The sequence below is a fragment of the Bactrocera neohumeralis genome, unplaced genomic scaffold, assembly GCF_024586455.1.
Source record: "Bactrocera neohumeralis isolate Rockhampton unplaced genomic scaffold, APGP_CSIRO_Bneo_wtdbg2-racon-allhic-juicebox.fasta_v2 cluster09, whole genome shotgun sequence".
In the NCBI taxonomy this organism is placed as follows: Eukaryota; Metazoa; Arthropoda; class Insecta; order Diptera; family Tephritidae; genus Bactrocera; species Bactrocera neohumeralis.
This window is the reverse complement of record NW_026089622.1, coordinates 441,695-458,411: the sequence shown is the minus strand read 5'-3', so window position 1 is coordinate 458,411 and position 16,717 is coordinate 441,695. Positions and strand designations below refer to the sequence as shown.

The 16,717-nt window shown below is 37.8% G+C and overlaps 1 protein-coding gene across 10 annotated transcripts in view; it reads right to left on the bottom strand.

Annotated features, from left to right (window-relative positions):
- Positions 1-16,717, bottom strand: part of LOC126763961 (uncharacterized) — a 74,483-nt gene that overhangs the window by 13,490 nt on the left and 44,276 nt on the right. For all 10 annotated transcript variants that reach the window (XM_050481733.1, XM_050481735.1, XM_050481739.1 and 7 more), the window contains one exon: positions 11,748-11,776. In XM_050481733.1, coding sequence (XP_050337690.1) covers positions 11,748-11,776 — 29 coding nt within the window. The remainder of the gene's footprint in view (positions 1-11,747; positions 11,777-16,717) is intronic.

The following is a 16,717-nucleotide window of genomic DNA, read 5'->3' as shown; positions in this document are numbered from 1 at the left end:
GTTTAAAAGTCCCCCGTCAACAAACTGTTGGCCCTTTATCAGTGTGGCTTCAAAAACCGCCCGATATTCCCGCGCCTTTTGGGAAAAAAGACCGGAAGAAGAATCGCCACACCACCTCTTCGCGTTTCAAAGCTGCTTTCGACACCCAAAAAAGGAGCGCCTTTAGCCGCGATGTCTAAATTTTGGATCCCCCAAAACAAATACGGCTGTGGAAAACGACGGGAAACAAAAAATGAAGAACTAAATAGAGAAGGTACCATCTTCTATAAGAGTGTACAGCTGCTGGCGTATGCCGATGATATTGATATCATCGGCCTCAACACCCGCGCTGTTAGTTCTGCTTTCTCCAGGCTGGACAAGGAAGCAAAACAAATGGGTCTGGCAGTGAACGAGGGCAAAACGAAATATCTCCTGTCATCAAACAAACAGTCGTCGCCCTCGAGACTTGGCTTGGAACCAGCATTAACACCACTAATAATGTCAGCCTGGAAATCCAACGCAGGATTGCTCTTGCCAACAGGTGCTACTTCGGACTGAGTAGGCAATTGAAAAGTAAAGTCCTCTCTCGACGAATAAAAGCTAAACTCTATAAGTCGCTCATAATTCCCGTCCTGCTATATGGTGCAGAGGCTTGGGCGATGACAGCAACCGATGAGTCGACGTTACGAGTTTTCGAGAGAAAAATTCTGCGAAAGATTTATGGTCCTTTGCGCATTGGCCACGGCGAATATCGCATTCGATGGAACGATGAGCTGTACAAGATATACGACGACATTGATATAGTTCAGCGAATTAAAAGACAGCGGCTACGCTGGCTAGGTCATGTTGTCTGGATGGATGAAAACACTCCAGCTCTGAAAGTATTCGACGCAGTACCCGCCCGGGGAAGCAGAGGAAGAGGAAGACCTCCAATCCGTTGGAAGGACCAAGTGGAGAAGGACCTGGCTTCGCTTGGAATATCCAATTGGCGCCACGTAGCGAAAAGAAGAAACGACTGGCACGCTGTTGTTAACTCGGCTATAATCGCGTTAGCGGTGTCTAAAAGAAGAAGAAGAATACCATTAAATGAACAAAATAAATATATTTATATAGTAATTTAATATCAGGCTTACGAATTGAAGAATTCAAACTAACTTTTTCTCCACATCAGACATCAGACATTTTGAAACAAATTGAATATCAGCTGACTATTCCCGCCCGCATTGCCAACCTCAGTATATACAGTAATAAACCTTTTCTTTGTTTACATACATATACTCACCTCTAGAAAATCTTAGGGTGTTGTGTTACACTTTTTTTGCTACTTTCATGGTAATCAGGGTGTTGTGTTAGCATTTAAACTACATATAAATTTTAAATTTTGATGACCGAGACTTTAAAAGATATTAAATAATGCAAGTTTTTACGTTATTTAAGTGATTATATTGAATTACTTTGCATATCTGTTCAATTTTATTGGGATATTAGTTGTTGTTTAATGTTAAATCAGTTGTTTTTTTTTTGTGGAATTTTTAAACACGCTTCAAGTATTTCCAAATTTTTTCATGCAGTAGGATACAATCCTGGGTGGTAATTTGTCGTTTGACATATACAAATTGACAACTCGTTAGCCGTTACAGGAAAACATCAATTGGAAATTGAGTTTGAAATGAAAGATATGTCGAAGTTTTTAATAAGAATACATATTAGTGTTAATAATAAAGTTTATATTAAAAATTGTAGAGCCTTTTTATTGCTACGAAAATTCACAACCCGACGTTTTAAAATACTTTTTATAAGAATTAGAACATATTTTTCTTTAAGAATTTTTAATAGGCAGGCAGCCAGCCCTCATTTTCGGCACATCAAATTTTTGAGCATTTCAGCGGTAACTACCCCCTTCTAAAAGCTAGCTTCTGTATTTAATATATTTAATAGAATTGTAGGATTTTGGATGCATCTATTGTGAGAAAATCTTTATTAATTATTAAATTATTTTGTGCAATATTTTTATTAAATTTTATGTAAATTATTAATTATTTTTAATTTAAGTTGAAAAGGTGAAAATAGGCCTACCGGAGAACCGAACACCTAAAAAGTCTGTAACGCGGTTTATTGCAAACCTCTAAAATGCAAAACTTAAATATTCAAAAATAAATTATCAAAAATAGTATACGGATGAGAATTAGAACGATGTATGAAAAATTCAGCTTCAAATGCCTAAATATCTTCTTTTCAAATTAAAATTATTGGTAAATATTTCAAAAACTTACGAATACAAACTTTTTATGTTTTCTGTCTGTCAATTGAAAACAAATACATTCAGAAAACTCACCACCGAGCTCTAAGAACAGGGCTGCTTTTTATTAATAAGAACTCACTACATAAAGAATATCTGACTATCAGTAAATGATATTTTTATGGGCGAAACAAGACACACTATGGCGTTTAAATCAAATACATATTAGTAAATATATGTCATCAATAAATAATTTCCTTTTATATTAAGCAACAATATTTATAGTTTTTGTTATTTAATAGAATAAATTTGGTAAGTATTTACTGCCTCAATATATACAGCACTGCGTTGCTACCTCTGAAAATCCAAGATGGCCGCTATTCACCCCTCAGAAAGCTACCACGAAAAGGTTATCTACTGTATATACTGTGTTGCCAACACACTTCGTTTTTAAGTGAAAATATGAAATAAGCTAAATCTTACGATGGTCAAATAAAACACAGCTATTACAATTAATTTCATGTTATATATTTTAAAACCAAAGATAAAGGAAATTGTATTTCTTTTTGTTATCTGAACCATTCAAGTTATCTAAAATATGGAAAACAAAACATAATCTGTACGATTTCAACTCGATAAATTTGTTGTTGCTTTTACATATGGTATATTTCTTTACGAGAAAATCGTGCGTAAATAGAGCGATGCCGAATAAAAGCGATAACAATATCTACAAAAATTACATATAGTCAGTGCAACATGCTATGAAAGACTAAGAAATGTTCAGCTAAATTAAATTCTTAAATCACCTAATTAATATATATTGTATTTTCTGCTTCATGTATATTATTTTAATTTTATAGAAAACTAATGAAAGACTTCATGTAATAAAGTGTAAAAGTAATAAAAACTAAAAATTTATATTATTCCTGTTGTGGATTTTAATTTCATACCCATCTTATAAAAACTTTGTTAATTCTGTGATAATAATTGTGTACAAATAATCTTGGGTGGGGCTGAACTCAGGCTACTACCGGGGTCACAGCAGGCGGATAGTGGACGGCCTACGCTAAGTAGGTTAGCTGCGAATAGCAATACGCAGCCCCCGACCAAGAGCTGCAGGAGAGGAGGGCTTGGCTCAAAACGCCTAATATGCCCAATGAACCTCCGGCGAAGAGGCGAGAAGATGCCGCCTTTAAATAAGCGTCCACAACCCCCACCGGGGTTGCACCGAGGGAGAACCTACCCACGAGAGGGAGGCAACAAAGCGACGAGGGAACCATACAGTAAGCAGCACCAAAAGTGCACAGACGACGGCGAAAAACCCTGGACAAGCGCCCATCAGAATCGAGGCCAGTAAGGTTCTGATTATGGAATACTGGAAACAAATAATGGATTAGTCTGACAAAGGGCTGGTGAGGGCAGTATTCTACCACCTCAGTAGGTAAGAGTGACATCTTACCGAAATGGCTGGCAGGCTAATACTGCTCTCGCCTCCGTCTCGTTGAAACCCTGGCAGGTCTTCAAGTACGTTCAATGCACGTCGCCAAAAATTTTTTTTTTTGGCCGTACAGGTTCAGTTGAGACGAGCTCCTGATTCGTGCCTGAACCTGGCTCTGAACACAAGCTCTCATAAGGACTTGTGTCAACCCTAGCGTGGCCTCCCTGCTTGCATAGATAACCACGGGGTTCATAAAGGGCAACTGTTACAACGTGCGGAGATAGCGGCTTGAAGCGGAGACCCACTAGATCTAAAATGAGTACACCACAACAACAACAAAAACACCAACAGAAGGAATCACATAAAGAACAACAAAACAAAGATGCTCAATACGGGACCGTGTTCCGCAGAAGTAGTAGGATGCTTAGATCCCCTATACTGACCATCACTCCCAAGCAAGTCGAAAAAGCGGGAGAAAAAATTGCCTCAAAAGAAACTCCTGTCACACAGGAACCACCAGCAAAAAGAGAAGGGAAGAGCACCCCAGTGGCCACCACAGAAGGACCTCAAAACTCACCGAAACAGGAGTACATCACTCAAATGAGACGATTAGAAGAGGAATCTTTGGAAAAATGTAAGAGTATCGTTCAAATCATGAAGACGGCGATGGCAAAGCAAAAGAACGTCAGCTTGGATGTCAAGAACGGGGCGGCACAGTTGGACGAACTCTTTGATGTAATGAAGAGTTACCGCAGAAACTGGCTCATCGCAGAAAATGAGAAAAGACGCGGACTTTTAAGCAGACGGATCATGACCCCAGAGCCAACAACCTCGAAGCGGCGGGCGACAAGCCCAGTGGAGCCTCGAGAAACAGTGCGACCAAGAAGCGAAAAGGACGGCCAGTGGCAGAAAGTCTTGCCCAAAAAAGCAAGGAAGACACTCACAACCGAAGGAACGGAAAACAAAAAACCAAAAAGGGAGGACAACAAGGGAAGAATACCGTCTCAAATCAGAGAGCAAAAAGAAGGCCCAAACGACAATCGGAGGCCATAATCATTAAGCCAGCAGAAGGAAACAGCTACGCCGAGGTCCTCAAGAATATCCGTAGCAAGGATCAAAAGGAGCAAAAACCTAAGAGAAGCGGAGGTAAAAATCAAAGGGATCCGCAAAACAAGATCCGAGGCTCTACTACTAGAGCTGGAGAAGGGACAATCCACAAAAGCCAGTTTCTGCGAGGCACTCAAGACGACCCTCCGAGAATCCGCAATTGTGGCCGACCTTAAGACAAAAGCAACAATAGAGATCAGAGACCTCGACTCCCTTTCAACAAAGGAGGAAGTAGCAGAGGCTGTAAAAAAAGTGCTACAAGACTCCATCGGAGACTTGACGATAAGCATAACAGCACCTAACATAAGAGAGCAGGTCAGGGCATATATAACGCTCGACGAGGATAAGGCTGACACACTGATGCGACAGGCACGCATAATAATCGGCTGGGTTAATTGCAGGCTCCGACTGAAAGAAACCCCAAAAAGATGCTTTCGCTGCTTTGGACCAGGCCATTTAACCTGGGACTGCAAAGGACCCGATAGAAGAGGAGAAGGGGTCTGAATAAAATGCGGCCAACCAGGGCCCCATTGCACCATTCACTTAGCACTTTTCACTTTGATGATGATTTTTGAAAAGAGTTTTTTTTGAAAAGTAAAGTTGATGAGTGTTGCACTTTAAACTTATCAATAAGCTTTTCAACTTGTCGAAACTGACGAGCACTTTGGATAAGTTGATTTGATAAGCGTTGCACCAACAATTTCTTTTGCTTTGCAAATAGAGAAAACTTTTCCAATAATGTGCTAAGCGCTCTCAATGAGAAGTGGAGCAAAGCAATGTACGTTTCGATAATATTGCTCAGTTTCTCTTTATTATTTAGAGTGCTATGTCGCGTGCACAAAACAAAGCCAATAAATTGGCCGTTTTACAAGTTATAAAGGAGAAAAAAGTAAGTTTATTTTGATTATCATATTTAGAATGTATACATGAATATGCAATAAATATATTTATCTACATCTAAGGATTCTTTATTTGGATCTTTTCAAAATAATTCAACTTGCAAAACGCAAAAGCAAGATGGTTGGACTGAAGTTCTAAAGACGGCACAATCCCTCGGACTAGCTGCTGCTAATCGCGAATGGACTTATGCCAGAGATAATTTATTTGGCCTTTGGAAGAGCCGAACTTTGGTAATTTTGTTATAATTTGTTATTTTCAAAGAATTTTCGGTCGATTCTAGGAATAGCAATTAAATAAAAGCAAGTGAGCTTGCAAGTGAGTGAAATTTATTTAAATGCACAAACGGTCTAATTCCAGCTAAAGCAACAAAATTGCAAGAGTATTTCTGTAGTTTTGTTGTTTACACCATTATTCGCTGCGACGATTAAATTATTGTTATTCCTTAGATTTTTTGCTGCAGCTAACAGTTATTTTCAACAAGATTCAATTCTTACTTCGTGTACATGCACAGCAGGATCTTTTTTTTTTTAATAATTACCTAGTTATAATTTAAAAATTCGCTTCATTTTAGGCGAAAAAAGACAATGCCAAGAGGACAGGCACTGCGGGTGGCAAAAACGTATTGCTGGATGAAGTCGACAACTACATACTTGACATTTTGGGCAATGAGTCGACAGTTGTTCAGGGTCTCGGCCAACCCGAAAGCGATGGAGTGTCCTCCAATTTGGACAATATATTGGAACAAATCCAACCAGAAAGGACGAGACCAACCAACAGGAAAATAACATATAATTTACAAGATAGACATGAGGAGTTGAAGCTTGAACTCTTAGAAACCGAAATTTACAAAAATAAGCTAAAAATTTTGTCATTAGAACAAAAATTAGGTTTGAAACGATCAAAATTCACAGCGGATTTGGAGAAGTAGTCAATGAATGAAAATGATAAAACTCTCTCATTAAGTCCGCTGCTGTCGTATTAATAATAATTTTTAGTATATACATATGTATATCATTGAATTATTTGATTTCATTTTTTTCTTTTTATTTTATTTTTTTTTCTGAAAACTTTATATTAAGAAGAATTTAAGTTTAAAATATATATATATATGTAAATCCAAATCCAAATGAAATAACAAATGTGTACAAATTAAAGTTTCGTAACCTGTAAACTCGTGGGTAAGGCATTAATTTTTTTGTAATAAGGTTTCTTATAAAAGAAGAAATTATTAATTAAACCAATTTAGCGGACTTTGGAGCCTTTCAGAATTGTTTAGTGACTCCGTGTTCTGAAAGGGCTGCTCATTTTCATTTTCATTTGCTCCATTCATAATTCCTTCGTCATAATCCACATCATTTTGTGCATCCATTCGACAAATGTTGTGGAAAATGCAGCACATTATTATTATTTTCGCTGCTTTTTCTGGCTGCAACCGTAAATGGTTCAAGCAAGGAAACTTTTCTTTAAGGATACCTGTAAAAATAACTTGGCTATAAAAATCTTAAAAAACAAATCTATGTCTAAAAGTCATACTGAAACAATTTTCAATAATCCTCCTTGTTTTTTTATGCGCTCTATTAAAAAGCTGATCTTGTGGCGACGTCGGATTGTTTCGCAAAGGAGGAATTAGCCAATTCAGTAACGGATAAGCACTATCTCCTAAAATTACGGCATTAGGGAATGGACGGAATCCGTTTTCAAATCTGCCGAACAAATTAGAATTACGTAGGACTCTGGCATCGTGCACACTCCCTGGCCAATTACAATTTACGGCATAAATCTGAAAATTAGGTCCACAAACCATCATTGCATTAATCGCATGATTTCCGTGCCTATTCACAAATTGTTCCTCGTTAACGTTAGGCGCGTCTATATCAATCATCGTTCCGTCAATGCACCCTGCGACTTGTGGAAATCCACCAATATTAAAAAACTGTGTGGCGATATTTTGATTTTCTTCAAATTCTGGCCAACGAATAGTTACGTCCATGAACTCGTTTATCACGATATTTGCCAATCGATAGATTACTCTGCACACCGTTAATTTGTGAACCCCATGCATTTTCGCAATTCCATGATATTGGCCACCATTACCTAACCAGTGCAGAGTGGTTAATAACTGTTTCAGGGGGTTTAAGCACATATTACGCTTACTAGTGTATTGCAGATGCGCTCCTATTTTTAGCAAAATTTTTTCAATTTGGCTACGAGTTAGCCGAAAATTTTCTACCGCACTAATATCCAAATTGTAATTGATCCTTTCGTTTGTAACACGCGAATTGTGCGAATGTTCGTTTTCCAAAATATTAAAAAGTTCGAATCGAAGCATTTTGTTAGTTTTTTTTTACTCCTATTAATATTTCACGAAGCTCGAGCACGTACTAAGGCACTGATTAATTTGTTCAGACTAAACTTATCATTGTCATGATAGATAGCAAAACAATGCAAAACTTAGCAAATTGAGAGAAGAGAAGGGATAAGTAAAAGTTGTTGGTGCAACGAAGTGCTTACAAAATTTGCTAATTTGCAAAACTTATTACTTTTCTGCTAAGCACTTTTGACTTTGAATTTAAACTTTTGGTGCAACGCTTATCAATAGCATTGAGATACATTTTACTTAGCAATACTCAATTGAGTGACTCTCACTTATCAAGTTGGTGCAACTAAAAACTTTGCGTAGTTTTGAGAATTTGCTAAAATGCTAATGACAAGCGGTTGGTGCAATAGGGCCCAGGTCACAAAATGAAAGAGTGCACAAAGCCTCCCTCATGCTGTCTCTGCGTGGAGGCTAAACACGAAAAAGTTGACCATATCCCGGGTTCCGCGAAATGTATGGTATATAGGAAATACCAAAACAAATGAATATCTTACATGCCAACATGCATAGATGCAAGGCTGCTGACGCACTACTCTCGCAAATGGTGATGGAGAACGCCTACGAGTTAATCATCATAATCGAGCAATACCTAAAGAAAGAGAGAGGTACCTGGCTGGAAGATAGCAGCTCGACCGCCGCTATATGGCTACCACCAGGGAGTAACGCCATCGCTGTAGACAAAGGGAACGGCAATGATTTTGTCTGGGCCAAATGCGACCTTTTTACAGTAATTAGCTGCTACTTGACGCCAAGCGATAGCATACAGGAATTCCAGGAAAAGCTCGACAATATTGAGGACATAGCCAGGTCTATAGAAGGTCAACTAATAATCGCCGGAGACCTAAATGCCAAAGCCGTAGAGTGGGGTATGCCAAATACGGATTCGAGGGGAAAGCGCATCCTAGAAATGGCTGCGCGCCTAAGTCTAATAGTGCTCGGGGAATGCAACCACGTTTAGAAGACCGGGATGTGAGGAAACTACACCAGACATCACTCTATCATCAGAACGCTTGGCAGGCTCAATAAAGAAATGGAAAGTCCTGGAGGATTACACTGGTAGCGATAACCAGTACATTTCCTTCACTATCGATACTGGAACAAACGCTAACCAGCACAGGAAAAAGACTGCAACACGGAAGTGGAACATTTCGAAGCTAAATACTTCGAAACTGATCTCTGCAATAGACGACCAAAACCCATCTAGCAGCTCCCCAAATAATGCAAAAGAAATTGTCGAGCACACAATGTTTAATATAATAAGAGCCTGTAAAAAATCAATGCCCAAGGCTTCCCACAGCAAACATAAGGCAGCAGTCTACTGGTGGACTGAAAATATCGCCCAACTCAGACGCACATGCCTCCGCCTTCGCAGATCCTACACGAGATCCAGGCGCAGAGGAGCCGCACCCGAAGAAGCCGAGCAATACAAAGCAGCAAAAAAGGAGCTGAAGCACGCCATCGACGACAGCAAAAAGAAAAAATGGGAGGAACTACGCGAGGATATAAACAGAAACCCCTGGGGACTCGGATATAAAGTAGTTATGAAGAAACTCGGCGCTCGAGCAAAGCCGCCTGACTTAACCACTGTCAAAATGGATCACATCGTGAACGCGCTATTCCCCACACACGAAAGCAGTGCTAGTGATCCAGAACAAACACTAAGATCTGCGCAAATCCCCCTGTTCACCCTTAAAGAGCTGCAGTTAGCCACTGGCAAGCTCAAGGCCAACAAATCACCCGGCCCGGACGGGATCCCAGCAGAAATCCTCAAAATAATCGCTGCAGAGCGCCCGGCAGTACTACTGAAAATGTACAACGCCTGCCTTGAAACCGTAATATTCCCTGAACCATGGAAGAAGCTAGTGTTAATCAGTAAGGGAAAAGGAGACCCCAATTCGCCATCAGCTTACCGTTCTCTATGCATGCTTGATACAGCGGGAAAGCTATACGAAAGCCTCATAAAACCCAGACTCGAAGCGGCCATTAACAAAGCTGGAGGATTGTCTCCTAGACAATATGGTTTCAGACCCGGTAGATCAACAATAGGAGAAATAAAAAGGCGTCGTCGAAAGCGTAGAAGCAGCGCAGCGTAGATGGCATAAATATAAAAGAATAGTGTTACTGGCGACTCTAGATGTCCGAAACGCTTTCAACAGTGCTAGATGGGTGGACATGATTGACGCTCTCGAAAAAAGCTTCAAGATACCCGACTACCTCAGGGCTGTGGCGCGGAGCTACCTTAGCAACAGAAAACTGCTGTATGAAACCAAAGAAGGGTCACGACAGATAGCGGTTACGTCAGGAGCAGCACAAGGATCCATTCTAGGCCCAGACTTGTGGAACATCAGCTACGACGCTATATTAAAACTAGAAATGCCAGACGAATCATATTTAATTGGCTACGCGGACGACATTGCGGCAGTAATCACAGCAAGGGACACAGAAGAAGCGCGAAGAAAGCTGAATCAGGTCATGATACGGACGCAAACATGGCTTGACACACACAACCTCCAGCTCGCTACGGAGAAAACAGAGCTGCTGCTGCTAACAAACAAGCACATACCTCTCGAGATAAGCATGCACACAACTACCGATATTCTTAGGACGCAGAGAGCAGTAAACTGCCTAGGCGTAAGACTGGACCGCAGACTAACCTTCTGGGTTCAAATCCAGCACGCCGCAGGAAAGGCAGCGAAGATCACCTCTCAACTGAGTCGATTAATGGCCAACATGGGGGGCCCCAGCCAAGAAAAGAGAAAGCTCCTAATGTCGACGACAATAAGCGTCTTACTATACGGAGCCGAGATCTGGGCAGACGCTCTTAAAAAGGAAAATCGGCGTAAGGTAATGGCCAGAGTGCACCGCACCGCAGCCCTCAGAGTTGCATCAGCGTACCGGACAGTATCAGGCGATGCAATATTAGTTATAAGCGGTAATGCCCCAATTGACCTTCTAGCATATGAAAGGAAAAAGCTGTGGGAGCTAAAGAAATCATCCAATAACAACAAGAGCGCAATTCAACAAATAAGGAAAGACACAATAACAACATGGCAACAAAGATGGGAGAATGAAAGACGCGGCAGATGGACGGCCAGGCTAATAAAAAATCTAGACTTATGGACAAGCCGTAAATTCGGAGAAGTCGATTTCTACACAACTCAGTTACTATCCGGTCACGGATACTTCAAAAAGTACCTCCACAGAATGGGAAAAGTCGAAGAGCCGTCATGCCTATATAACGACGCGACAGAAGACGACGCTGAACACACATTCTTTGAATGTGTGCGCTGGCAACAAGAACGCACCGCCGTAGAAAACCTGGTTGGCCCAATAAACGCGGACAATTTAGTCAGCGTCATGTTGGAGAGTGAAGCCAACTGGGAGATCAGCAAGAATTTCGCAGCAACCAGGACGCAGGTGCGCAGATGTAAATCTCTCAATGAGAAAAATGGAACGCCACCCTGAAGTAATGCAAACGCGGTCCCAGGGTGGGCGACGGTTCCTTAGAGGGGGGGTTTTTAGTGACCTGCAAGTGGCACATACCGCTGCTGTGACGATAGCACCGATGAGCACCCTTCACCCGCAAAAAAAAAAAAATAATAATAATCTTGTTTGTCAAGACAACATATTGGAAAGATTACATCATCTTTATTTTATTTTATTATATAAATAATTAATCTAAATTAAATAACTGGAGAAATACTCACGTGTCGCTGTCATATTAAAATTGGGTGGTCTGAAATATAAATATTAGTAATATTGATTAGGAAATGAACGAACATTTTTTGTAAAATATTTACATATGTATATAAATAATTTAAAAACTCTTCACACTCGTAGAATATATAAGTTTTGTTACTTCAAAGGAATTTTTAACACCTACATAAATCTAAACGATATAATGGCGTACCTAAATAAAAGCAGTAAGCGGCGCGTTAACGCCTACGTGGCATCCATAAATAAAGCAGCAACTTTACGTTACAACTTATACTTATATAAAACGAATTAATTTTTGATAATACTTAAATCCATTGGTACAATCACTAATTATCGAGCGACAAGATATTTTTCATAAAAATTACACCTTTTTCGCTTACCGCAGCCAACTTTACTGTTTAAAAATTACAATTTCTTCGTTATGTACATACTATGTATATATACAGAATGTCATCAGTAGCGGATTCAGAGGAGGGAAATGGGGATTATTAATATTTTATTTTATTATATTTTTTTTTATTAATATTTTTACTAAAATATAAAGTAACGCAGAGCTAATTTGAATTTAAAATTGAGATTTTTTGCTTTCTCTAACTCATTCACTCAACGTGATTCTTCAGAAAGGATCGATCAATCTGGCAAAGGCATCAAATATGATAGATACGCGGCTTGTAAAGTTCCGAAATCGAAGACAAAAAACTTAGGAACATTTTCGATTAATTTATTGGGGCACGAAAAAAATGGCGGCAGAACTGAAAGTTGGTGAAAAAATACCAAGAATCTGCGGAAATGTATGCGTGAGAACGTGCGAAGAAAAATACAGGGAATCAGTGTACATCCCTCTGTTGGACACATTCGTCGAAGATTTGGAGACACGCTTTTGTAGAGAAGTATTGGATGGATTTCTATTGACTGCTTGATAGATGAATTCAAAGGCCTTTTGGATAATGCGACGACTGAAGCTAAAAGGTGAACTTGATCACTGGCAGTGCCATTGGGGACAGAAACAAAAGTGAAAAGACAACAAGTTACCGCCTTGTACATTGGAAACCTTGAAGAACTGCGATGAAGACCTAAACCCCATATTCTTCGAATATTCTGCACACTTCCTGTGATGAATGCGAGCTCTGAACGCTCTTTTTCGACACTTCGCTTCAAGATACATTGATCGGCCAGGCGTTGCTGCACACCCATCGTGACATTGAAGTCACAGTCTCAAAACTTGGACGTTTTGTTTTGAGAAATTTTTCTATTCATTCTAATCAATACACGAACTATTACAATAAAGTATGTCACTCGCACGTCTACGACTTATAATGTGTTTTTTCTTTTTAGTAGGATATGATATTAGAAAGTCGATTTGAAACGTTTCCACCATGATATTAAACTGTTTAAATACTACTATACTTAATAAAATAATCTTCATGTTTCAAGTAAATGTATCCTCCCCCCAAAAACACATAACTAACAAGCTGTTCTATTTGCGCTTTCTAAACTTGTACATCTTATCAATATACATATACAGTTAGGTGAAAAATAATAAGGACAGAGGCCTGCAGTTAATGAAGTTAATGGAAATTCAGAAATGTGGGCAAATCAACGGCAATTAACTAATCAAATTTATTGAGATCAAATTAAAAATAAGTTTTTTTTTACAGTTGTAACCATATTTTGTTATGTTTTGTATTTTATTTACATTTGTTTTCAAATTTACGATATTAGTATGTGAAAAAAATAAGGACACTTCGTGATTTATTTAAAAAAATACAATAATTAGTCAAAAAAAAGTAACTAGTTTTCATTCAGAAGTGATGTATTAATTACTTATTAGTTTAATATTTTGTTGAAAATTCCTCTTTATTTAAAATTGATCAACACCGCCTTGGCATAAAATCAACTAGGTTTTGGCAGACGGAAACTGGAATTGCATTCCATGAAATTTGAATAAGTTGAAAAAGCTCTTCATTTTACTTGGACACTTTTCTATTAGCTTTCACCGTATACCCCAAATTTTCAATGGATTTTAGATCCAAGGACTGCGGAGGCCATTCCATTATTGACCCTAAACCACCCTTTTGTACACTTAGCCGTGTTCTCAGGGTCGTTGTCCTGCATAAATTCTTGTGGTATTGCCAAATAATCGGTTGTCTCGATCAGAATTAAATAAGTGGATTTTGGTTACGTCAGACCAGACAATGTTGCACCATTGCTCTTTAGGCCAAGAAACATGTCCTTCAGCAAACTTAAGCCTTCGTTGCACGTTCAACATAGGCACTTTTTTTGGGCTTCAGCTCTTCAGATTTTCCTTTATAAGTACTTTGCAGATAGTTAAGGGTCAACATTAATATTCAAATTACATTTGATAAGTTTTGACGAAATTAATGGATTTTTCTTAACATAGCAAACTATATTTACTTGACAAACAACGCTATTTTTGACTTTCTGCCGCGTGTTTCAATCTGGGAAACCCGTTTTACTGCTTGTTCAACCAGTGTTTTGGAAGCATTCAGTAAATTCGCTACTTTTCTGTACGACTATCCTTGTTTCACTAATATATTTAATATGTTCTCGAGTTTTTGGATCGCAGTGCTTATCCTTTCCCATATTGATACAATAAAAAGTAAAACCAGGTTTAAATTTATTGATATTAAAACCAAAAGTATTGATCTTGCCTTATCTCTACAAAAAAACACGTTTCAGTATGACTATTTTCGTTACTGATTTTAAATAGCACGCTGTCCTTAGTAATCGCACAACTGCTTGCGGACTTTGTTAAGAATAAAATAGCTTTTTACGAAACGGAATCTGTTTTATAACTAAGGAGTGATAAAAAATGCCGATAACTTGCGGAAATTTTCATGACTTACTACAATTTTATTCTTGTCTTGTTTTTATGCATCCTTATTATTTTTCACATAACTGTACAAGTATGTATGTATAAAAGAAAAACGTGTTAGTTACACTATTTATAACTCAACAACGGCTGCACCGATTTGGCTGAAAATTGGAGGGGAGAAAGCTTAGAACCAGTGGTCGGACATTTGATACTTTTTATCTCTTTAAGTTAAAATTTAATACAATTTACAAATACAAAAGCTGTATTTCAAATCATAAACATTTATTCAAAATTCATGTTGGTAATTTTCATTAAAATATTTTTTCACTTAAAAAAAATTAGTAATAACAAGAAAAAACGTTAACTTCGGTTGCACCGAAGCTAAATACCCTTCACAGGTGCATTTCTGTTAGTAACTATGTGTTCAGTTTGTATGGAAGCTATATGCTACAGTTAACCGATCTGAACAATTTCTTCGGAGATTACATTGTTGCTTTAGAAAATAATATATACCAAATTTCGTGAAAATATCTTGTCAAATGTGAAAGTTGTCCATACAAGCATTTGATTCCGATCGTTCAGTTTGTATGGCAGCTATATGTTATAGTGGTCCGATATCGGCCGTTCCGACAAATGAGGAGCTTCTTGAAGAGAAAATGACGTTTGCAAAATTTCAAAACGATATCTTAAAAACTGAGGGACTAGTTCGTATATATACAGACAGACAGACGGACATGGCTAAATCGACTCAGCTCGACATACTGATCATTTATATATATACTTTATAGGGTCTCCGATGATTCCTTTTGGGTGTTACAAACTTCGTGACAAACTTAATATACCCTGTTCAGGGTATAAAAATAACAACACATACCTACTGTAAAAGTAAAGCAATTTGCGTAGACATGGATTATACTGATTGTTGCTATAAGATATTTTTAATATAACAACAGAAAATCGCATTGACAATTGCATCGCCAAGGAATTGCGGCCACTTTGCTAGATTTTGGGCGAATGACGCATAAGCATTCATAACAAACCAAACGCAATATCAAACATAAAAAATAACGGATTAGCTGCAGTGTTGATAAAAAGGTTAATGACCACTGTCTGGGATTGTCATTCTTCACTTATCCCAAGGCAACCTTAAATATGTGTGAGCAATTGCAAACTGATTCAGTCTCAGATATAATACAATTTCTATATATTGAGAATGATAGAATACAACGGCAACCAAATACGCAGTTCAAAACGAAAAAAATTTGATTAAGTGAGATTATATTTCTGAAAGTAAAAATTAATTGTTTGAATCATAACTAGCTCAATAATCGGAATATATTCTTATTGGCTAAAAATGTAGAATTTCACGAAATTAATTAACAAATAACAGTTGAACTCAAGCAAATGGATGTATGTACCTATTTTAAATCATTCGATACTGTTGTTGATGAAAATGAAAACGAAAATTATCTAGATATATCCCGGAATGATATCATATAATCATCGGTTGAAAATTGTTCAACTATTTTTATTTAATAAAATAATCAATTAAGCAACGCCCCAAGTTTGGTAATCGAAAAGATTGCAGGAAATATTATTATGTATAGCAACCATTTTGACTGAAAATTTTAATGGTGAAATGTTCCTCTTTCCTCTTGCAGATTTAAAATGAATTTGAAAATTTTTATAATTAAAAAACTATAAATATTATTGTTAAAAATTAAGAATGATCTACCCTCTTTCAATATCACAAGTATGATCAGCTAACAACTTTAACAAATTAATAATATCTTACAAGTTGAATATAAAATTAATAAAATTAAAAAATATAATACGTGATAATATATTTTATGTTTTTTTGTGCTCAATAACAAATCGATGAAAATTAGTATCAACTATTTTCAAATTTGGAAGTAATACACGGGGTTATTTTAGTTAATAATTAGTGTATACTTTAGCCACAGTAAAGCGTGTTCGGGGTCCTTTAGTATACTACATATATAAATGAACTAACTCTTATTTCATAAAAATTTTAGAGTAGCGTGGTCAATATATACGAATATACAGTCAGCGTCAAAAATTAGCATACAGCTAGTACTTGCATGAAAAACGTAAAATTTTTTT